This window comes from Cydia pomonella, chromosome 21, assembly GCF_033807575.1.
Source record: "Cydia pomonella isolate Wapato2018A chromosome 21, ilCydPomo1, whole genome shotgun sequence".
NCBI lineage: Eukaryota > Metazoa > Arthropoda > Insecta > Lepidoptera > Tortricidae > Cydia > Cydia pomonella.
This window is the reverse complement of record NC_084723.1, coordinates 5523113-5548347: the sequence shown is the minus strand read 5'-3', so window position 1 is coordinate 5548347 and position 25235 is coordinate 5523113. Positions and strand designations below refer to the sequence as shown.

The 25235-nt window shown below is 34.7% G+C and overlaps 1 protein-coding gene across 5 annotated transcripts in view; it reads right to left on the bottom strand.

The window, feature by feature from the left end:
• The window catches only part of LOC133529613 (casein kinase I-like), a 35394-nt gene extending 12590 nt beyond the window's left edge, over nt 1-22804 (bottom strand). For 2 of the 5 annotated variants that reach the window (XM_061867367.1, XM_061867364.1), the window contains exons 1-6: nt 13585-13938; nt 11163-11269; nt 8380-8501; nt 6793-6987; nt 4633-4732; nt 746-848 (exon numbers count right to left, since the gene is read on the bottom strand). In XM_061867367.1, coding sequence (XP_061723351.1) covers nt 746-848; nt 4633-4732; nt 6793-6987; nt 8380-8501; nt 11163-11269; nt 13585-13716 — 759 coding nt within the window. In that variant the 5' untranslated portion in view covers nt 13717-13938. Of the gene's footprint in view, nt 1-745; nt 849-4632; nt 4733-6792; nt 6988-8379; nt 8502-11162; nt 11270-13584; nt 13939-17123; nt 17391-22539 lie in introns of those variants that run through there. The other 3 variants (XM_061867365.1, XM_061867366.1, XM_061867368.1) reach the window with 3 other exon arrangements.
• Nucleotides 22805-25235: the final 2431 nt, after the last annotated feature.

The following is a 25235-nucleotide window of genomic DNA, read 5'->3' as shown; positions in this document are numbered from 1 at the left end:
GCGGTACTGCGAAACCTCGTCGCATAATGGCCGACCTTGGGCGAGTCAAAAACATACATTCGCGTCTTCAAATTGATTGTGTTGTGAAGATAGCTTTGCCAATTGTTTTAGAAGGTTATCTCTCGGGTCGAGTCTTTACGCCTTATTAAAACGATATTAACTCAAGGTTATTTCCATTGTAATGTTTATTTAAAATATACATTTTATTGATATGAACTCAAATAACTTTGGATCTGTTTTTAGGGTGTTTCTAGTTATGTATAATCTATACATTTTATATTTGAGAAAGTGTCTTATCTTGATTTATTCAGTAACAGGAAATTAATGAAGACGACCATAAAATCTATATAAAGTTTATGACATCCTTCGATGTTTAAGTATTATTTTTATTACAAACCGACCAGGGATTCACTTAGTGTCACCTGAGGTCAACAGAGCCCAAGATAAAGTTCAATGGAAGATACTGTATTGTTTCCCACTTTGTTTACTGTACTATTATATGCTTTTCCCACATTCCCTTTGATTTACTCTAAAAATCCATAGAAATCAGATTCAATAAATCGTCGGGGATAGTGCAATACCGCGTAACTAACAAATGCAGTAAGGTCCAATTACCTTGTACATTGTTTGAATTTCGAACTCTTACGTCTTTGTTAGTTACGCGGTATTGCACTATCCCCGACGAAATGTCTATTACTAATTTATCTTAGTCATTATGTTTGTAAGGTAAATACAATAATGTTACCTTGCAAAGCACCTCAACGGGCGTGGACATCTTTTTCTCGCTAATTCGCTCGTACTTCTGCTTCTTGGTGATCGCTTTCAGGCCTTGCCACGGCAGCGATCCCCTGTCAAACAAAAAATATGTGTAAACATTGTTTATAAACTTAAACCTATTTTAATTAATATTTTGAATATTTGAGATTTTATTTGTAAAAATTGTCTTATGGGATCATAAGACAGAAGCTTCTAACCAAAAACAACTTGTATCAAAATGACTATTCCACAGATTACACAGACATCACATTGTGAAGCGATTAAGCGAGGTCGCCCCACGTAAGTGCAGTTTTACTAAACACGTGGACACATTTAAAAAAAAAACGGGTCGTGATCCCAAAAATCCAAAATTAAATTAGTAGTAAGCAAGCGCCTATGTATGCTGACCGCAAGTCATCTTATATGCAACATCTTGTAGTTTAGGTGATCGAGCCACAGTTTTATAAAAATCAAGACATTTCTATTTCGGTATTCGAGTTTCACGTCAATCATATTTAGTTCATCAAAAAGCCCGTTCACGAGAACTATCAAAACCAGAAAACCGGTTTGATCTTTATCAATGAAGCATCATTAAAGATTCCGAAGTGATCATTAAACGGGCTTCCTCTGTAGTTTAGGGATTTATGCCGTACCCATTGCCGTAATATCCCAAAACGTCGTAAATAAGGTTTGAACTAGACTACTCAAAATGCGTTCTTAAAATCAGGTCGGCGGAGGCGCTCAGGCGGCATTTTTTACTGACCCACGTATCGATGGTATCTGCTTCTTTTATTGATATTTAAACTTGTTTTACATGCGTTTATACAAACATCTTGCTTGCTTACTTGTGGTCTTAGTGTCTACTTGAGCAGGTCAACTCCGTCAACTATTAGGTAAATACGAAATAGTTTTTTCCCAATTGTATTCAAATTTGTCTTTTTTCATTAACCCATTTAAACGCAAATGTCAAACAAAAATGATGTGCCTTGACGTTACTATGCAATAAAACAAATTTTATTTCATTTTCTGAAGATGATATTTACTTATGTATGTAATTTAAGTTTTACCACGAAATAAATGATTTATGACTTACAAATAAGACGTATAGGACTGGGGACAAAATTGGTCGTCAACATGAGTTTGGGAAGTAAAATGACGTCTTTGAAAGTATTTCCTACAAAAAAAGACTAAGCGTCGTCTAAGGTTGGCAAAATATCGCAATTATTTCGATCACTTATCGAGGCGTGTCGATGTAACGCCCGCATTAATTCCGTGTATCATTATATTATAAATACGTCAGAAGTGGGTCGACGTCACACTGTTACAAGCCGATATGCTTGGGGTATAAATAGCGTAAGCGCCATGTTGGGGCGAAGTGTATCGGGTCGATTTGTATACGTGTTTGCGCCATTTGATGTGTTACATTTCTTGTTTTTTTTTTGATCATATAATTCTGTCATAACTAGATACAAAGGTCAATAAAATGCCCGTGAATTATGTTTATTTTTGTTGGGTAGATTTTTATCTAATAACGCGAAATACATATAAATGAAATAACAAGTAAATTGATTAAATTTGGACCATACACGGATTTACGTTTTTGTGCCTAAAAAGTAATAATTTGGAGAAACTCTAAGTCTAGTTCAGCCTAACGCAGTGCAGCCTACGGATATAATGTGCATAAGAGTCCTGATCATCCTAAAATTTCGAGAACATAAGACAATTTTCTGTGTATGACACATTTGTCGTAACTATGTAATGTATCTTAAGATCGTAACCAACATCTAACATGAACGTATCAGTGTGGGCGTTTCGCCTTACCACATGGCGCTTACGTCCTAAACTCAATGTTAATCGATATCGAGCAGGTACGTGTCTCTCAAATCGTCTAGTGCGTGCGGTACTGAGAATAATGCTCGGTTTAGTCACGGTTTTCACAAGTGAATGGAAGTGGTTGCGAAGTTTGGATCGTATTATGACTTTTAGATTCGCTCGCGACTTTTATGAAATGTTTCTAGGCTTTGAAAGTTAAGATCGATCACTTCAAAGGCAATAAAGGCATATGCTTAATTTGAAACAAAATAGGATCTGATTTCGAAACTTTTAATAATTGCACCTTACTCCTTTGTAATAAGGCGAAAAATGTAAACATATCGTTGACATCGACTTTTAACTACAATCTATTGAGAGCTTTTATAAATTTCAATAAGTACTCTTTAACCATCAATTTATTTAAAGAACTGCAACCTAAAGCTGTAAATTTCTTAAAAACAGCCTGTTCAACTTTGAAGCATTAAACTGAACATACATATATAATTTTAGAACTCTTAACTTGATCGCGCCACAGCCTGTTCTATCAAGAAACGCGTTGAAAATCGAAAATAGAACAGGTTTTTTGTGTCGTCCTTAACGGGTTGCGGTATCAATATCCTAGTAGCGATGAGTCACCGCGTGATCGTGACTCACCGGTAAGGTGATGGAAACATTAGAATCGGAGAACAGTGAAATGGCGAGTGATTCCCTTTGTATTTATATTGACAGCACTTTTGTTCTCATATACACGTGGTTATGGAATTTGCCAAGTTATTCGTGAAACGTTTGTAATCATATAATATTTTTATATGTATAAGAACATTTTTTATGAGAGCATACAGTCTCTACTTAGTTCTCAATCAGTCGGAACAACACATATCTCAACTAGGGAAGTTTTGAGTTTAAAATAAAGTCTTTGTCTAAATAAAACAACACGCAATCGTAGTTTAAAATTATACTGTTCCCTTGTGGCAAACTGCTGAAACTGTAAATAAAAGCCTCATTTGACTTCAAACTGTAGGAAAAATAAATATTTATATGTCATCTCCATCTGAAGAGCAATGAAAAGGGTCTCGTATGGAAATTTCCTTAACAAAAAAATAAAGATGTCTTACAGTCAGCATGGAATAAATTATTAAGAGTAGGTACAGTTAGAATTTATATTGAGATGTCGCAGATATTCGAATGTTGATTAAAAAATGTTCATAATATATTAAAAACCTTAAAAAATTTAAACGATACTAAGTACTTCTCAAAAAATAAGCATTGAAAGATCGTCTACAAACGCGCGACCAAAACAACTTACGCCATGTGTATGAACAAATTTGGCTCAAGTTCAAGTATTGCATGTGTAATCTTATATCACACAACACACATTCATAAACATGTCAGTTTTACATCAGAACACAAACTTTAGCCTACAATATTGCTTGGCTGTGATCATTTTCAGTTGTAACTTGGACGTGGTTTGAACTGAATAGAAAAGTAAGATGAATAAGTTACAAGATCAACAAAAGTAGACCCTACAATAAATAGTTGGTATTTTAGTTGGTTGGTTAGTTTGCTATATGTAATGAACAATCCTATATATCATGCTACTTCAGTTAACCTCGGTACTTTTAGTACTTAGACTGACTGAAATCGTTCGTGCGTTTCCGTGACAATACGATGGTAAAGATTATTCACTACATCTGTATTCAAAGTATTCAGACATATCTATTTTTTCCAAATTGTTATTTTAATTTTAAAATTGTCACTGCGGTAGTAAATCCGTTCACATGTTCACTGTGGTCGATTTTAAACTCTGAAAACGAGATAAGGTCTCTTTCCTGAAATGTAAGACGAATTATTTGTTTGGACTCCCTTACGCATAGTGTAATGTTAACCAACGCATTAACGATTTTCTAAATGTAAAACAGTCCAAAATCAATGTACGTTATATCGACAAAAAACCTTACAGTTACTTCCCTTATTTAAATCGCAATGAATCTTATAAGATTTTTGCGACTAAACTGTCTATGTCACCCTGTAAAACTAAAAACTCGCTTAAAAAATAGCACTCACCTATTGAAATACATAAGTACGTAGCCTAGTGACTCCATGTCGTCCCGCCGCGACTGCTCGATGCCGAGATGGGCGTTGATCGACGCGTACCGCGCGGTACCTGAAATCGTACAAACTTTAAACTCTTGGGAAATTCTACTGTTTTCAGTTAGGGGAAACGAATGGTTTACACGTTATTAGACTGATGTTGTCGAAGCAATGTTGGAATCGAGTTTTGTAATTTAGGTTTAGGAAATTCTTTGTTGATTATGTTTAGAGGTTGTGTAAAATTAAGCCTAAACCTCGCTATTGGTCAATCTTTGCGATTATTTTCGATCGAGCCGATTTCGTCCAATAATGTATCGAGTACGACCCAGTCTTTGAAATGTGACGAATATTAACATACATTTTTTGCTTTACTAAAACAAATAGTTTTTCTTTAAAAAATAAAAAATTGCTAAGCAACATCAATTTCAACGAAATTAGGTGTTAACAGCCTCTTAACTGATTGGCAGAGCTAATATTTTTGCAAGTAGGGTTTCGATATGTAAAATTAATGCGTTAAATTAAAAATGTAATATATTTATAATAAATGTGATATATTTGTATGACTTAAATTTTTTTTATTGTTCTGCTCCTCATAAATATTTCCATGAAAACATTTTTGATTCCTGAATAGTATAATAATACTTCAATTGCTGTATTTTTTTTATTCGAGTCTTTGGGTATGTGATCTTTACATATACTTAACTTCGTCCGAATATTCGTTATTTGACATCCCTACTCGTAAACTACACGCTATATTACGCAATATTTCATTCAGAAGTCAATGTCAAGATTTATTTTAGCTAACAATAGTAACAATACTAAGAATAATACTAGTAAAACTATCCATCATTCTCCATAGCTCGTGTGAATCGACCTTTATCTTCACATCGCATGTTATCATAGTATTTACAGTACATATGGGGCTACTTTATAGCACTAGTGCGAGAAGTAGCATATTACGTTACTGTGTCGAACATTTAAAGGGCCATATGTACTGTAAAACGTTGTACGATACATGTGCGAATAGGTAATTCGCAACTCGTGTCGATTTAAAACACTCCCTTCGGTCGTGTTTTAATTTATCGCCACTCGTTTCGAATTTCCTATTTTTCGCACTTGTATCGTAATGTACTATTTTATACCTCTTGAATTTAGGTGAATGAGTAAAGTTTATAAAAAGCTACCGCTGAAAGTCACGCATCATTAGGAATCGATCTATTTACTAGTAAAGCCTCGTAGCCACGGCGACAGGGCGGACACGCAACCTAACGATTGTTGTTATTGGGGCCATAAGGGTGCGATCATGCCATTTCTTAGTCATGAAAGAGGGGAAGCTAAGGGTTGTCAGTGTTGGTAGATAGATACCTATATTTACAGTAGCACCGTTATGTTTCAAAATGAGAGGGTTGCTGCGCCCACGGTAAACAATTTGAAATGATTAATGATATTTATTGTGTCGCGTTTGATTAACTAATAGGGACAAGCTGAATTACCCTGAAAGAGTATGACTTATTTATCGAAGAAAGTGTAGTTATTTGACATATTTTTTTTTTTAACTGGGTTTTTTAACAATGATCCTTTATGTTGAACCTGATCACAATTTATAAATCATTCAATAATTTTGTCAGATTAACAAACAATACTCCAACTGAAGAAACTCTTTTATCAATAATTTGTAACCTGCCCTATATGGACAATATCCCATATTCTACCCCAACTAATATACTGTTGCACTTTATTACTCAATTAGTATCAAAGCACAAACATATGGTGACCATGACTCGTCTTATATGGTCCACCTAGTAGGTGGGTAGTAAATGGACTAAGATTAGTATACTTGCCGAACTATCTGGCGACTGAGATCATAATGCTATCTCCTTTACCATTTGTTAAGACCAACCTAGAGTGAAAGAGATGTATAAGTGATTTATGAAACACTACACAAGTTTGACACTCACCAGTAAGGTTCTTGTCCTAGCGGTAGGAGATGTACGCGCGAGAGCACAGGTCTCGGAACTTCTTGGCGAGGCCGAAGTCGATCATGTATAGCTTGTTGCAGTGGCGGCCGATGCCATCAGTAAGTTGTCCGGCTTGATGTCATATTGGCTTATCATTAACAAGCGTGACACTCACCGGTAAGGTTTTTGTCCTCGCGGTAGGAGATGTGCGCGCGAGAGCGCAGGTCTCGGAACTTCTTGGCGAGGCCGAAGTCGATCATGTACAGCTTGTTGCAGTGGCGGCCGATGCCCATCAGGAAGTTGTCCGGCTTGATGTCGCGGTGGATGAAACACTTGCAGTGGATGAACTCCACGCGCCCAAGCATTTGGTCTGTTGATGTGAAAAGAAATTACTGACATGCCTAAAATGAACATGAGTGGGTACAATCCCACGCAAATCAACCGCCAACTTTGTAGGCAGGGTCACTGCCAACTAGGCTAATTATGTCATAAAACTAACGTTCAAACCAAAAGCAGATTCATATTTATTTATTTTTGTTTTGTTAAAGTTTCTTGAAGAACAGCAATAAAAGCTTGTATCAATTGTTTTTTTGTAAAATTTCTATTAGTTGATGTAAGTAGTTTTATTATCAATTGCAACAGTGCCAACATTGGTATCTCTTTGTTTACATTTCTTATCTTTCACACAAAATATAATATGCTTATATCTGTTTATAAGCATATATTATTATTATTATTTAGTTTTAGACAGGCAGCTGATGCTGGTACGTCTAAATCAGAGTTCACTTAGCACTTTCACTGCTTAGATAGTCTGTCAAGATTGTTTTTAAATTGATTCACACTACAAGCATTCACAACTTCAGAGGGTAATTTGTTCCAGGCATTTACTATTCGGTTTGCAATAAAGTTTTTGCTGATATTTGTTTTATGCTTTGTTGTTACTAGTTTAAGACAGTGTCCTCTTCTGCGCGTGTTTGGATTTCGAGTGAAGAGGTCGCTTAGTTCTGGACAGTTATGTATCCGTGAATTATTTTGAACGTCTCGATCAAGTCGCCACGTTCACGCCTTTTTTGTAGTGTTGACAGGCCCAGCTTGATCAATATACATATGAAAATGAATTATATATTTCCTTATCAAGTAAAAGTTTACAAATTGGCATAAGTGGTTAGGACTTCCTTTTAGATGATGAACATATGTTTAAACAGGTTCAGGCAATGTCTTCTAGAGTGGTAAGAAATCAATACGAACACAAATTATATAAGCCATATGGAAGACTGAAGTTGGCCTACAATAATTGTTTTATAATGTCCATTGACATTTATATATAATAAATTGCCCGATAAATTTAAGATATTTACATAAAACAATTTAAAAATTCAGTTCAAGATTGTCTTATAAACAAATGTTTTAATAGTTTAAGAGAATATATGGACATTGAAATCACATAGTTATTATTAATTTTGATTATTTGATGGTATTCTTTGTATTAATTTATTTTGACATATTATAATCAGTTCAGTTTTTATTAATATAGTACTAAGTACAAGTGTGTATACACCTGTGAAGGTAGTGTTCAGTGGAACCATTACGTAATATGCAATTGTACCTGCTATTGTAACACGAATGACCATATACACAATAAAATATATATATATATATATATATAATAAAAGAAATTCTTCATTACATAAGCAACATGACGTGCAAATTGAATTTTAGGTGATAAAAGATATGTAAGTCCACACAACACAATGATACAAACCTGCTAGCATAAGCACAGTCTTGATGGTGAACTGGCGCGAGCAGAAGTTGAACAGATCCTCGAGGGACGGACCCAGCAGGTCCATCACGAGGATGTTGTGGTCTTTCTCGTAGCCGTACCATCTGAGACAAAACACATCATTAGGACATTGTACTTACAACTTGATCCTTAGTAGACTAAAACCAGAATGGTTTAATGGTGGTTTTTATAGTGAAACATTTATAAAAGTACCTTTAAAACCATCCCTTTACGTACACTTACTTATGGAACCACAGACTAATTTAAAAAAATCGCAAAGATCGTTTTATCAACACCGTAAATTAAGATACATGAATTACTAATGAACACACTGAAGTGTTATATTTATTTTGAGGAAAAACAGAATTAATAGTAAAAAAATTGGGAATTCATAAATCAATTACAAAACTAAGATGAAATTAATGATAACAGTAAAACAATTAAACTATCTTAGGCACATTGTTTACAGACATGGTAAGTAATTGGCCGAAAAATTTATAATCAGTAATTATATTGATTGCACTAACTAGGCCTGACCGGCCTTCACAATTTCCCATGCAGATTGTGAAAGTTTAACCTAACCTTGGCATCTACATCTACATTTTCAAGATTTTCATTTAATCATACTTGGTTTTGCAAATAATCTTGATATAGCAATTTAATAATTTTTGGATATAAAAATACTACTTTATTTACTACTAATACTTAGGTACTCTTTTCATTCTAAGATATAGCACAGTTTAACAGTTTTAACACCGTTTTAGCAATTAAAAGTATTAAAACATCATGATCACTATACTCTGTATCTTTAGGTATTTAAATAAAAGTAATTAAAGTAAAAAAGTAAAGCATTTTCGGGTAGTTATATGTTGTTTGTTTGTTGTTGTTTATGTTTCAATCTACTCTCAACTGGCTTAACGAGCTACTTGAGGGTATGTTTTGTTTACTTTTATTTAAATACCTAAAGATACAGAGTATAATGTAGGCTCAATTGGGATTTCAAAACTGGATGACTTTACCTAACATAATAGTGTTACAATAATCAGAAGCTTGTTTCAAGTTTTTAATACGTTTTTATTTAATTATCTTATGTTAAATAATAAATAAGGATTCCTAGTTAATAGGCTCCTAGCTCTCCGCCTCGGCCGAGGCACATCTACACTGGCCGTTTTATGCGTGAGGAAACTGCCTCGCGCGTGTGCTCGTTCTGTGTGGATCTGCCTACTTACGGAACCCTAGTAAGAATTAAGCATACCTTAGTGATCAGAATAGACTAGATGACAATTTTTTATTAATGGTATCAATCATTTAGGTTCGTTTTTAGAATCAAATGTCTATATGGGACCCATGACCCATTGCATAAAAGCAATACAAAAGTCGGAAATGATAGTCAAAGTCCGACAGTCGTACTTCACTCGCGAAACGCTCCCAACAAAACGATAAGCAAACGTGACGTCACGGTCACCAAGAGCCTATCTTGAAGTATGAAAAACATTAAAATTGTATATATTTACTATACAATATTTTTTTGGATGAAATGTAAGGAATCGAATGGTACCCTTACTTTATTCCTTTTTGGAAATAAAAAAAAAACTTTAATTTTGAAAGTTTCAGGTCCTATATTTTTTGATCATTTCCATATATTATTTTAATAACCACATTTTTGCGATAAATTGCTCATTTGCTATCTATTTCACTAGATTTTGTTATAAAATTCAACATGTGTCATCATCCCTATTGTGAATGTTTTGATGAACAAAAGTCATCACAAGGATAATTGTGATGACTTTTGTTCAAGAAGTTAATATCATGATACTAATGGCCCAGCATGCATGCATTCATATTATTAATTACTAATATACTAATAGCTATAATTAATGACCTGTGCTTGATTGATAACCTACTTGATAGTGCAGCAGAATATTGTTTAGGAACTTCCATTATTGGGTGAATATGTTTGTTATTTCTATTTGGAACTGTTATTGTTTTCATGTAAATAGTTATTGTGATGAATTTATTTCATATCAACATTATTATCATTTGACTACATATTTATTATGATTATTAAAGTTAACAATATGTAAAACAAAAAATGGATTTTACATAAAACAACACCTTATGCTAACTACAATTTTTTTTTGAATGCATGGCAATTTTATACAGAATTAGACAATAATTGGGTGATAAAAAAAAGATAGAAATGTCTTTGCACACTCGATTTAAGTTAGGGACCTGTTTCAGACATGGGTCATTCCAAAACGCTAATCTGATAATGCTAATCACATCTTTTTTATCAATTATGCAAATTATCCTCATTTTCCCCATACATAACCAAGTTAACCAGAACTGTACAAGGACACAAAAATCCTACTCCATTTGTTTTTGTGTAAGAAGTTTTCTGTTAGATAAGCAATAATTTGTGACTTGATGCATTTGCTAAAATAATTAAATAGTTTAAATCTATTACGAGGGTTGCCATACGTGCCGTATATACGGGACTTTCACCGTATTTGAGGGTCGCGTCCCGTATTTGTACCTGGCCCATTTATGTCCCGTATATCGCGATCGCGATTTCGGGGTTTGTCCCATAGTAAAAGTTGCTCAGTATAAGCCCAAAACCTCCCTGGCAACGGGAATGCACATATTTTTTCCACAGTGTATATTTGCACCCCACCCCCTAACACAATTACTATCCCAATTACCCCATTGTCCTGTATCACTTCCGAATAATTATGGAAACCCTATTACGTAAACAGTCAACTCACCTTATGTGTGGTATCCCGATGCCCCCTTGGAGCATCTTATACACTCTACTCTCATAGAGGAGTTGGGGGTGTCGCGCCTTTATAGATTCTACTTTCACTGCTACCTCCTACAACAAACAGACATCATTTAGTTTTATTACTAAGTATATAAAACATACAGAATTGTCAGTAGGTGTTTCTGCATAATATTAAATCAAAACAACATTCTTTATGCCACTTTGGTACAGATGAATGGCCTCCTAAGGCCCAGAAATACAATAAAAAAACTGGCCGAGTGTGAGTCGGACTCGCGCACTAAGGGTTCCGTAGCATTACGCAAAAACGGCAAATAATCACGTGAGTTGTATGGGAGCCTCACTTAAATATTTATTTTATTCTGTTTATAGTATTTGTTGTTAGAGCGGCAATAGTCTAGCTATCACGGTTCATGAGATACAGCTTGGTGACAGACAAACAGTGGAATCTTAGTAATAGGGTCTCATTTTACCCCTTGGGTATGGAACCCTAAAAAAGAATATTTGCCAGTGAAGTTTGATTTTGATTATTTCGAAATCAAACAAAACAAAGCAGATTATTTAAATTTCATTGAACATAATAAGTCTTGGGCCTTAAGAAGTTAAAGAGATTATGAAAATTGTGTTTTTTTTACACACCACTTCTAAATTGACACTATTGCTTAGAGGCTTGAATAAAAACCTGTCAAGACAAATACAATTTTGATTTGTCACAATTAGTTAGCAATCCATTTGGTTATATTAATATTGATTTAACTCAGTAAGACCCAATTAGTGCACTTGATTGTTCTCAAAAAGTAGAACTGGCACAAATGTGTAAAGTAGGAAACTGCATTTTGTTGTTACAACAATTCTATGACATGCTCTAGCCAGGGGTTCGCAAACAGTGTGCCATAGACTTTAAAGAGGGGAAATCCTTACCATGTTTCCTATCCATTTCGAATGGCCTAGATAGGTTAGGGAGCCAAGAATACATTCAAAACTAGCAAGTTCGTCACGGACTGAAAATGATTGCGAGCCCCTGCTCTAGCCGCCCATTCCAAATTCAATTTTGATATGTCAAATTAGAATGGAATATATACATTTTTACAAGGATCTGGACAGCTAGAGATTAATATACTTAAAATGGAATTTGTTCTAGAATGTTTGACTTTAATGTGGTGGTGATGTGTGGTTGTGGTATAACTAACTTAGATATTATAATGGTAAAATTAACTTTTACCTTTTATTATGCTATTAGACCTACCCCTTATCCATAAAACTTTACAGGCCTGTTAAATTATGTTTTATCCCATTCTTACAAATACATCAGTCAAATTTATTTGTAAATAAACACAAACAATTAATAGCTAATTCAGGCTAGAATGCATTTATGAATAACACTGCTATACTTTAACTGAACATAATTGAGGGAAAATAAATAAAAAGTAACAATTGATGTGTCAAAAAGATGCACAAACCCACATTAAAGACAAATTCGTGAGGTTTGATCCTTTACATAAAGGTATGTCTGAGTAACAAACATGTTTTGCTTCTATTCTTAAAAGCCCATAAACTGGTTTTGAACCATGACAGATGTTAGTGGCAGGACACAGCAATTATTAAACCAATGGTCCATGGAAACAGGAACTACTAGCCATAAAACCACATCAAGCATGTTAACTAAGTAAATAAATGTATGAAGAATCAGAAACACCTAGAAGTGTTTGGAAATTTATCAGTGCTGGGATTTAAGGGGTTAAGAGGGAATTCCCTTGGTTGGTATGATTCATATAAGTAATTAATAGAGTAATTTAATAAATGAATAACCTCCAAAAAACCTACTGCTAAACATGACAGCCATAAACAAGTCAGTTTATTGCTGTTTTTTTTTTAATTTTCACATTGATAATGATTGAATGTTGAAAATACCTAAGAAAAATCTGAAGTATTTGGGAAACAAGGTCATTCTCATGCAGATTTTGACCCAATTCACTTGTAAACTATGATTGTGCAATACCAACACTAAACCTAACGCAGGCTTTCGTATTGCGATATGTAACATGACAAAACATGTTTGTTGGATGACTAATGTGGAAAATATCACGAAAATATTGAGTGAAACTACGGTTATAAGAGTGATCATGTTACTAACACGGTCATTTTTGATGACAAAGGACTTTTACAAGTTTCGATCGAGGCTCTGGGCATATTGTGGAAGCCCAAATAAGTTACGTAAATCAACCACGGACGACACATCTGTATAGCACATCACATACGACAACAGTGTGTCATCAAACACCCAGTAAATACGCCAAGAATACGCCCTACCCGCCATCTTCAAGAACAAATCCCCGAAATACTAACAGCCTGACATAAAAGTGGCCATGTACGAAGGACATAAAATAATTATAAACTCAAAAGTTTACCTCTCCATCGTTGATATTTATTGCTAAAAATATATCTCCGAAGCTTCCACCTCCGATTTTGCGGACGACGTTGTATTTATTAGCTATAATTACATGTTTCCTGGCTATCAACATGCGTTCGAAGGTAGCCATTTTCTTTTGCCTTCATCACTCGTCGTCACTAAATTTATAAAAGGTCCATCACACCGAGCAGATTTGTCACAACACTTTTGTAATTTAGGGTTTATAACTATTGAAAAACACAATACGACGTAGAAATACTAAGGACAACTGCATAAAATCATTTTTAATCAAAGTCTAGAGACAATGTCGTCAGCCTATCTACCGTGACGTCACAATGGCAGTGATGCCAGCTACAAGAGAAGCAAAAAATCTACCTGGATTGGGAATGTTGCTATGTCAACAATATAAAAACCTACCACTTTTAGTAGATTACATCTGATTTTTCAAATAAAATAAATCATTGTTATGAAAAATTATAGTCTGTCAAGCAACTTCCGTCAGTAGAGAAACGCGAAAAAATGTAGGCGCGAAAGGGTTATCGTCCCACAGAAAGCTTAAATATCGCGGTTTTTCTACTGACATAGTAGTTTGACAGGGTAAATACTGCAGCTGCAAGTTATGAGTCGAACAGACCTTATCATGTCTGTGCTAATATTGGCATCATATTTATTTTCTCCACTAACGCTTATCACATTTTATCAACATACACTGATAGGTATGATAAGGTAAAAAAATATTAACATCAACTCTACAATGAACATCATCTTCAAATAGTAGAAATAGAAATGTGGAGATATTACTGTTAAAGCAAGATACATCAGAAAAGTAGGTCACAGATCTACTGAAGCATTGTAAAACGGTTATTTTCTCAGAAACAGAGGAAAGAATGGCAGGTACCTAAGCATTCCTAGTTGTAGTTTCTGTTTTGACTACAATGGTGGCAAACTAGTGTATCATCACATTATGGTAAGCAAACACTTTAGCTTATTGATGCTTACTAAAACAGGGGTATTGTATGCATGGCTCGGAGGACTATCTACAGGTTTTTTTTTTCAGTCTGATGATGCATATAACGCATATTGTTGCTTTTTATAAGTATATGCATCATATTTTTAAAATGTATACATAGAATTAAACTCAGGTTGATGGCCCAGACTGTGCAAGTATTATTTTAAACAATAAGCTCCTATTATTTAAAAAGAGATTTATTTTCTAGGAATGATTTTTTTTATTTTACAGTACATTTGGCGCTAATTTACCGCCCTAATGTGGTAACTAGCATTATACGTATATGTATGTCGAAAATTGAAAGGGCCATATGTACTGTAAAACGTTATACAATACACGTGCGAAAAGGTAATTCGCACTTGTATCATAATGTAGGGTATGTAGAGGGGCCCTAGAGCTTTATCCACTAGCATTTTTGTGTAGGACCATATACAAACTGACTGGAAAGTTAGAATGACAAAACTCAGCACAACAAACACATGGGTTTACAGTTGTATTGGCTAGTGAGTGGTTAAATTACTTTGAATAGTTTAGGAATGTTTTATTTATTTAATCTTTATTGCATAATACATGAAGGTACAAATGGCGGACTTAATGCCTTAAGGTATTCTCTACCAGTCAACCAATGGGTTAAACCAGAAAGATTAAGTAGGTGCAGTGTCTTTTAAAGTAAATGAATTTTACCATTGTTTTAACCACAAGCCAGCCAGAATCCCCTGAAAGTCTCTCATTCCTATTGATATTAATTTTAACAAATTAGAATTACATTTGTCTTAGAAAATTTTGAAATTTTGACATGAGGCCGACTAAAAGTTAATTTGTTTATTTGGGCACAAATGGTACCACCAATAGTATCCATATACAATTGCACTCCGTGATGTGAACATACTTATATATACATTACAAAAAAATCTCTGTATTTAAAAAAGTAAAGCGCCATTAGGCGGGTCCACACGGACCGAGTATACGCGCGAGGCATATACGATTTCCTCGCGCACAAAACGTGCCTCGGCCGAAGCGGCTCGCGTGATTTCCTTGCCCGAGCGCGCCCCCTCGGCTGAGGCATGTCTACAGTGGCCATTCGCTCTGTGTCGACCCGCCTATTTAAAATTAGAAATAACACATATAAGAAATCAAATCCTGTATTCTGTAGTCTTTCCACTGCAGTATCTCAACCACTATTGGCAAATTGTTCAAAAAAACATTTAAGTGTCCTTTTTAACCAGTCTGCTGTGTTATTTCAACACTTGGGATTTACCAACCACATTTCCAAGTGGTTGTTTTGATTGGATACTTTCCCGAGTGCATAGAGAGTGCAAAGTATACACTACTCAATTATTCATACAATGGAAATCCAAGCTGATTAATATATTTACTTTCAACAAACTGACATTCTTTGCAGTTTGTACTTTGTGAAATTCAAATTTACTTTGTGTATGTACTGCATATATAATAAATAAATATTCTGCAAAAATTTAATTTTTGGTACAAGCTTTTATTGCTGACTGCACTTTTCTTTCCAGAAGCAAATACAAATACTTATTGAGACAATTCTAACAGCCCCAAACACAAGTAGTTTGTTGTTTTATCACAGAATTCCCATGGCCACCTCCTGTTTCCATCATCAGATCAGATTCATGTCATCATCATATTGCATTGTCATCCAATTTATATAAGTATACAAAATATCAATCAATGTTTTATAAGCTAGAGCTATTTAAACTAATTACAGGCATAGAATACATATGTCTATGTCTATACCCCATGTCATTGTATGTGCAATTATTCATTACAATCGATCCAACACATAGTTTTAAAATGAGAATTTAACTCTGTTCATATGGGTGATATTCGGCCGAACTAGCTGTGGACTCTTGAGAAGCTTAAACATGTTGTTTGTTTCAACAAGTAATGTGCAAGAAGTTTACAAACACAATGGAAAATCTTTATGCAAATTCTGTTGGCAATGTTCATATTTAATTTCTGTTTCCAAACAGCTCAAGAAGTAGCTTCATTGTGTATTAGTAACCTTCTAAAACAATTATAAGCAATAACTAAAGAACCATAAGGTCACTGATCAATAAATTGACTAAGTACCTTTAATTACTTTGTCATGGTACAATTTTATAAGATTCAACTACACCATAGAACACTCAAGTGCCTGTGACAAGTGATAACATTGTGTTGCATAGACAGTTTTTGTTCTTTTCCCGAGACATTGAGAAAGTTTATCTCACGCATATGCATATAAATCACATACTGTAGGTAGAAACAGAATGTATGCAAATGTCAATAGAAAAGTAAATTCACCAACATATTGCTATTCGAGTGGTCACATGAGCACTTGTAACAATTATCGTCAGTAAAATATGACACCTGCAAAGTAACATTTTGTTTTCGATGCTTTTGCTAACATAGTCTTCCTATACCCCCTCCAACTATGCCAAGGTAAACGCGATACATGACGCGTGGAAGCACTAAAACGTATCTCAATGTATCCTCTAAACATATAGATTAGATTAATTTACCTCGCCATTTGAGATGTTGATCGCCAAATATATGTCACCAAATGATCCACCACCGATTCTTCTCACGACCTTATATTTTCCAGTAATCAATATTTCCTTTCTCGAGACCATGAAAGACATCTTGAAGGTTTTTTAGTTTTTCACGGTTATAGCACAATATTTATATTTCGAATTCACAAAATTACGCAATGTCGCAATAAAAACAATGATAGAATTCCGAGCTACATTTTACGATACTGTGACGGAATCCATGGATGAATGGACGTCGCGGTACATTCTGAATACAATCTCGTGCCGACGGCAAAATTATTGATTGCGAACAGAAGTAACTTCGAAAATGTAAATATGTACAAAAGAGAAAAAAATATGCAAGAAAATGTTAAATATTTTTAATTTGATAATAACATGCTTGAATTCAAGCTTCGACTTTCAACAACCAATACATTTAATGTTAATATTAGGGAAAAAGGTTAGACCATTGTCAAAAGAAATTGAATGACGTTTCTGAACGTGCCAGTTCAATAATGTTGCCAGTACGAAGTGACCTAGTTAATTTCTTTTTGGTAGAAATTATCCTTACTTTCGGAATGAAAAAACATAAAAAAATTGTCAAAATCGCGCACTGAGGGTTCTGAGACGTCCGAGAACCTAGAATAATTGCTTGTAATAAAAGGGCGTATAGTGGTTGTTTAGAACTCGTGCTAATATTGAGACCCGATCAAGAGAAACGCCTCTTAAAACTTGAATCACGAGCGTGGCGAGTTTTCAAAAAATGAAATTTAGTTTTTCTCTTCACCACCACGAGTTTAAAACTAACTATAATACATTACAAATTGAATCCAAACACAAATCGATGACTCTGGGAGATCGAGCTTTACTCGGAAAACATAAGAACTCAAAAATGCGCGTTTTCCCAGAGATAACACCTAGCTAGATCGATATTTGCCCCCGAAAAACCCCATACATAAAATTTCAACGAAATCGTTAGAGCTATATCCGAGATCCCCGAAGTAGTAGACCTGTTCGATGGTCAAGGCATAGTAGGGAATCTTCATACATTTGTTGAAGGTCTATGTTCGATGGTCAACGCGTTGTACGAGAATCTCCATACATTTGTTGAAGGTCAAATATAAGATACGTCAGCAAATAAAACAATTTTCGATTTAGGTAAATTTTACATATTTTAAGTTAAGAGACACTGGCTGCACATGCAGAATTTTCGCTGTCTAACCCATCATTATCACACCGTGCACACGTCAAGTGTGAAATTACTACAAACTATATGTGACGTTCCACGGATAAAGGTACCTTATGGCGGTTGTTGCTTACGTCGCGTAGAACCGCATTATTATTGAAGCGTCGTTAATAACAGCGTAAGCGCCGACAGCCATACGGTACCTTTAACCATGGAACGTCACATATACCCACACTAAACAGATAAATGCGCTGGGTTGGCACGATTTGTGCGCCATGTTCTGAGCTAAATAACATATTGGATTTTTTTCTTTAAATTACACTAATCTGTCTATCAGTCTGTCTGGGCAGATGGAGATGGCGGGCTAACACACATTCACTGCCAACATACCTATTCGTAGCCCTACGCTCGTAGCTGATCCCAGAATTTTCCCGGTTTGTAAAGGAAAGCGACTACGAACAGAGAACCCGCCGAGCGGGTTCCCGGCACTCAGCAATATGTTAGCTGGTAGGAGAAGGAAAAACGAAATCCCAGCAGTGTGAGATATCGGCTAGTAAATAAAGGAGACCGAAGTGATCCCATAGAAGGTCCACCATAAGTCTAGTCGACCAGTTCAAAATGATGAAAAATAGAGAGATAAAGAGGCAGATAATGAAATTTCGATTTTCAACTAGTTTTTGTAACGGGAACATTTTTTTGCACATCCCAAAAATGACGCACGAATGGCTATATTCAGCATTAAAATAAAATTATAAATATAATTAATAGGGTCCTAGTTCCTAGAGTTACGATTTTTTTTATCGGGAATTTCCTCGTCTTTGGGATTATTTTGTCAATAGTTTATGAGAACATGGCAAATATGAAACGGTACCGGATACCTATATATATATCTTCATTCATAATTTCTCCATGCAGTTTCTACCTTCAGTGAAATAAAAACTGTGAATGAATTTAAATAAACTGTTTATAATAGTTGTCTGAAGGCAAGCTACTTTATTAGTATTAAATTTTGTTAGTAAAAAATTAGCTTTTTGCATATTGCTGAATTTAGTCTCCGATATGTAAGGACCAAACATAGAATAAATGTAAAAGTGGAAAAATTACTGTCTTGGATGTGACGAACTCACAGCCTCTGGATCGATACTCCAGCGCTCTGCTAACTGAGCAACCAAGACCTCATCCATAGCCAGCCAATCTTCCTGCTATACGACCCTTGAGACATCTACCATAAGAGCTAAGAAGGCTTCTTAAATGGCTATCAGAGTTCCAAGTCATATTGGAAATTCCAGGTCATAGTAAATAATTTTTAACAACTTCCACTTTTACATTTCTCCTAAGCTTCATAGCATCGTTCGCAGACGTTTCTGCTTGTTAAAAATTAATTTAGGGTCAAACATGTCACAGAATGTATGGTGTTCCTACACACCAAGAAAGCAAAAAAACCAAATACTAGATGGAGAGATGCGCTAGGGGTTTTCGACTTATACCTTGGTGGAGAACAGCACAGAATAGGAAAGAGTGGGAAAAATGCAAATAAATATAAAATATTACTATGAAATGTACTAAAAGAAAAGCATGAAATAAAGGCTATTACTACGATGTTGGGAGCATGGTGTCCTTATGGTACCTAATGTATATGGCACCTATTGCATATTCTAGTTTTATTGTCTCCTCTACCCAAAGGTTGTCTGGAAGAGATCACTCTAAAGCATGTAGCAATTCTGGAGTTGCAGGTGTCCATAGGCTATGGTGACTGCTTACCATCAGGCGGGCCGTATGCTTGGTTGCCACCAACATGGTATCAAAAAAAGCAATAAGACTGCCTGTGGTTACCTCTATCCAGTTGCCTTTATTTGGCATATTTTGATGACCTGTCTGGCCTAGTGGGTAGTGACCCTGCCTATGAAGCCGCTGGTCCCAGGTTCAAATCCTGGTAAGGGCATTTATTCATGTGATGAGCACGGATATTTTTTCCTGAGTCATGGGTGTTTTTCTATGTATTTATATAATATACATATATATTGTTATCTAAGTACCCACAACACAAGCCTTATTGAGCTTACTGTAGGACTTAGTCAATTAGTGTAATAATAATAATGTCCTATTATATATATTATATTCTACATATATTTCAAACTGTGTGATGTGTGGAATATAGAATATTGTATTGTATGGCTCCTGAAACGGTCCTGGTTAGCTTATGTACACCTTGTTGTATAGTGGGTGACTTCCCCCTTAATCATAAAACTCTTACAAACCTCCATTAATTTTTATCTCTACCAGAAATGTCACAACAAATGTTAATTTATGGAATAATGCCATAAATAACCCAAGAAGGTAGATTTTGGATTTATTTGGTTTCTTTACGTTCTTGATTTTAACCTTATATTATAAGTAACAATAGGGATGTTTCCTGCATGTATTTTAAATAAATTATTTCACACCATGCACAAAATAAATCACCAGATAATTACTAGAAAAACATAGGTAGCAGGAATGACACAATTTCACTTTAATAACTAAAAAAAAGGTGAGTTGACCATAACATCACTATAGCAGTTAAATAAATTCCATATTGACAAATAGTTTTGACAATTCTGAAAAGGAAACTGATTTGACGAGTCAGTGGAAGAAAATAAGTCGAGCCCTACACCCCAGCAGGGTAACAGGATGAAAAGAAGAAACAAGCAATTCTTGATGATGGTCTCCAGGGGCGAAAAATCGATCTACTTAGTTCTTATCTCTGGGAAAACGCACATTTTTTTCAGAATCAGACACCCTTAAAAACTAAATACAATTTAATTAGTTTTTTTAAGGTTTTTTTATGTTTTCCGTCTACCAGATATTACCCTATTATGTGACTATTTGGATCACTGCTCCATTTAACCATTGAGAAAGAAGTAAGCTTAGAATGCTCACTCCAAACATGAGTTTTTTTATAATAATAAGTTGTATGGGAAGCATGGGAAAACATTATTCATAAGTTTAAAACTATCTTGAAATTGAATACTTATTAATCTTAAATTATAATTTTTATTTTTGCAAAGCTTGGTTAAAATTACAGTGAATCCTGTTTATTTAGCACAAACGCTGACACAAGAGTGCCATATTAGTGGAAAATTTGGATTACTGATATACAGAGCAAATCTGCATATATTTTGATATGTTTTTAAGTATGTTGTATAATTACATTATACTTAAACAATAAGTATAAAGAAAATTCGATTGTAATCTCGTTTTTTAAGATGATGATGATGGTATCCTGTTATTCCTCATCAGGGACACAGGACTCTCAGAAGGGATTTCCATTTTTCATGGTCCTCCAGCTCCACCCAGCCGAGGCCAACTGATGCAGCCTCCTTTTCCACTGTGCGCCTTCAGGTATCTCGTTTTTTACCACTTTTAAAGAGAAGCCAGTGTGATAACATAAACATAATTAATCTTGGACATATAATGATCACTTTCACCTCTGTTTTAGTGCTGGATAACTGGACATACCGGACCATTGAAGTGCCAGATTGACGAGATTCTACTATAATTATAAAAGCTTTTTATCTTTGTATGGAGTGGGCACTCTAAGCTTACTTATTTTCCTATGGCCTAACATATCCACTGTAGAATGTCTCTCTCAGACTAATAAGTTAGTAACCCACTAAAATTAACTTAGTGTACATTTATTGTATCTATTGCAAAAAGTGGAATTATGGTATATTAAATTTTCTTGCCAATAAACTAATGCCAAGTCAATCATATTACAAGTGTTATTTAAGTTTTGCTCACTTTCACTCTTTACCTTAAGGCACAAAAATTACATGTACAAATTGATAAGGGGTTTTTCTTAAATAAGTATATTTTATTTCTATATCCACATATTTAACTTGGGCTAATGTGTACACAGTTGTGGCCATTTAATGACATTAAAAAAAGCAAAAATTTACTGTCATTATTTCATACAAATCAATAAGGATATTAGAAAATAATAAGAGCCAAAGTCTTTGTTATTCAAAATGTTATTTTAATTGAAGTATTTCTTTGTTTGCTAGATAGTAGGTATCTATGACCTCTATCTCGCCGTTCAGTGCGTCTGTATCCCCAATTATACCTGAATCCTTGACTAAACCAAAATCTAGGTTACATTTTGACAACTGTGCGAATCGAAAATCGGTTTCACAATGGGGTGCATTTCACAAATATTTTAACTGAAATATGAACTCTACTTACCTGTCCATCTCCTACAGCAACCGCCAAATAGATATCTCCGAAAGATCCTCCTCCTATGCGTCTTATAACTCGATACCGATCGTCAATAAGAAGTTCTTTTTTGAAAGACAGCATCTGCTGAAACGTTGGCATTGTGATAATTTTATTGTTCAACTAAGATAAACTAACTTTACTAAGACTAACACGACTCGAATTCACACTAAAACTATTATTTTAAACACGCTAACATTTCCATTTATTTTGAATATTATTTACTAATGAAAATGAACTGAAAATAATGACAGATGGACAGATGATACAACGGTTAACCGACCGCATTAAATACGCCACTCTCAGATTCCTGGGTGGCGTTAGTATCTACGCTAACTACTGTAGTGTGAGTGAGAAGTCCGATTAGTGTCCCCTGGAGTCTATTATTGTTGGGTACTTTTGCAGGTAAAGATATGTTTGAGTCAATCTTAAAACAATCAAACATGTCTTATGCGCAATGTATTTTATTCCAGACGGGACAATAAAATTGACAGTTTAAACAGAAGGTCTCCCATAAATTCGCTACTACGTGCTTCTTTCTCTTTTACTCCATCTCATCTATTGTAACATCCGCACGTATTTGAATTTGCATCCGAATCACACAATTAAATTGACAATTTCATCAGTTTCATCGATAAATTGTTTCTGAATACTAATTTTTAATTAGAATTATATTAGAACGTCAAAGAAACAAGGCCATAAAGAAAATATCCATAACTAGAGGATACGTGGTGAATAACAACAAATAAATAAATAATTGCCCTAATCCGTATTTGAACCCAAGACCTCCAGTGTTGTAGGAATTGTAGGCAAGGTCACTGCTAAGTAGGCTTTGATGCAAGCCATACTTAAAAGATGAAATTTACTTACAGAAAACGGGTGCTGTTGTTTTAATTTGTTAATATATTGTCTTAATTTCACTCTTGGGCCAATCTTCGGTACAAATTTTTCCAGTTCAGTGTTCCCGATGAGTAAAATTGTTTCTTCATTAATATTATTTTCTGAAAAGTTTATAATGAAAAGTCATTATATCTATTTTACATTTAACTAAACTTAAGATCATCACATACTTACCAATAAGTACCGGAATAATTTCTTCCAAGCCAAGAAAGCAGAGTGTTGCTTCCATATTTGATACTTTTGTATTGTTAAGGTTAACTGGCTCTTATGTTAATATTAAATCAAATTTATGTAATATTTATTTATTTATCCAAGTATTCTAGTAACTTGTTATCAGTAAGCAGCACGGCCCGGAAAACAAATAAAACTAATGAAGTTTGAAGTCAAGACACCTCCCAACACTCCCAAGTTCTTCCATATTTACTAACACTCGCGAAACGGCAATAAAAACAACCTAACGCACACATGCCCACAATACAAAATCCAATGGTGTGCTATTGATAGGGATGTTTCCTGTATTTAAAATAAATTATTTTATTTCACTCTATGCACGAAATAAATCACCACAAAAATATAAGAAAAGTCTAGACCGCAGTCATTTTCAGACAAAATTCCTATTCAATAAATCCGAAAGAATTATAAAGAGTAGGAAAGTTGACCGTAAGCGTAACGTCATTGTTCGGTTTTCATATAATAGATTCCTGGCTAATCGTTTTGACAGTTCGAAAAAAGAAACTGATTTGACTAGAAGTCTCATAGAAATCTAGTCCGCTACTAATCTGTGCACTGTGCACCCAATCCACCAAGGACCCCAAGGGGCCTCAGTAGGGTAGGGCTACCGCGAAAAATAGAAATCCAAATTTCTTTATCTGCCTCTCTATCGCTCGAATGGGTAAGAGCGTTAGAGAGGCAGATAACGAAATTTCTATTTTTGTTTTTCGCTGTTGGCCTTCTGTGCTGTAAGTGCTATGAAAAAAAACCTTTACAGAGTGATTGACTAAGACGATTAAAACGTAGTGATTATATGCTCTTTGAAGACTCTGGCACAGCGGCCTTGTCAGTAGAAAAAGGCGGCAAATAAAATAAAATGTACACGCGAATTGTTGACTTCCCATCGTAAATTTGAATTTTGCGCCTTTTCTTACTGACTGAAAACTGAAAGACACGCAACTTGTCTTTCAGTTTTCAGTATATTTAATTTGAGAAAGCTTAGAAATTAAAATGAGTCTCAAGATTAAATACTACTCTTTGGTCTAAAAAATATTTTGTGCATAACTAAATAAGATGTCCAGATTACTTACCTATATTCTTTTTCCATACTTATCTATATCACCAGAGGGGTTGTAAGTGCGTTGCCGGCCTTTAAGATGGGAGTACGCTCTTTTCTTGAAGGTTTTAAGGTCGTATCGATCCGGAAATACCGCACGCGACAGTTCATTCCACAGTTTAGCAGTGCGAGGCAGAAAGTACAACTTCTTCATAAATCTTCTAATCTGTTTCTTCTTATTTACAAATATAGGAAATAATTACAATACAAGTTGTAATTTGCATCTTGTACGTTTCACTCTGAACTGTAAAGAGTCAGAATGGCGGGTGTACCTAAATAAAATTAAATGAAAACCATACCATATTTTTGTACCTAATTTGTACTATTAAAAAAATTTGTACCTCCTTTAAATAGTACATTACGATACAAGTGCGAAAAATAGGAAATTCGAAACGAGTGGCGATAAATTAAAACACGACCGAAGGGAGTGTTTTAAATC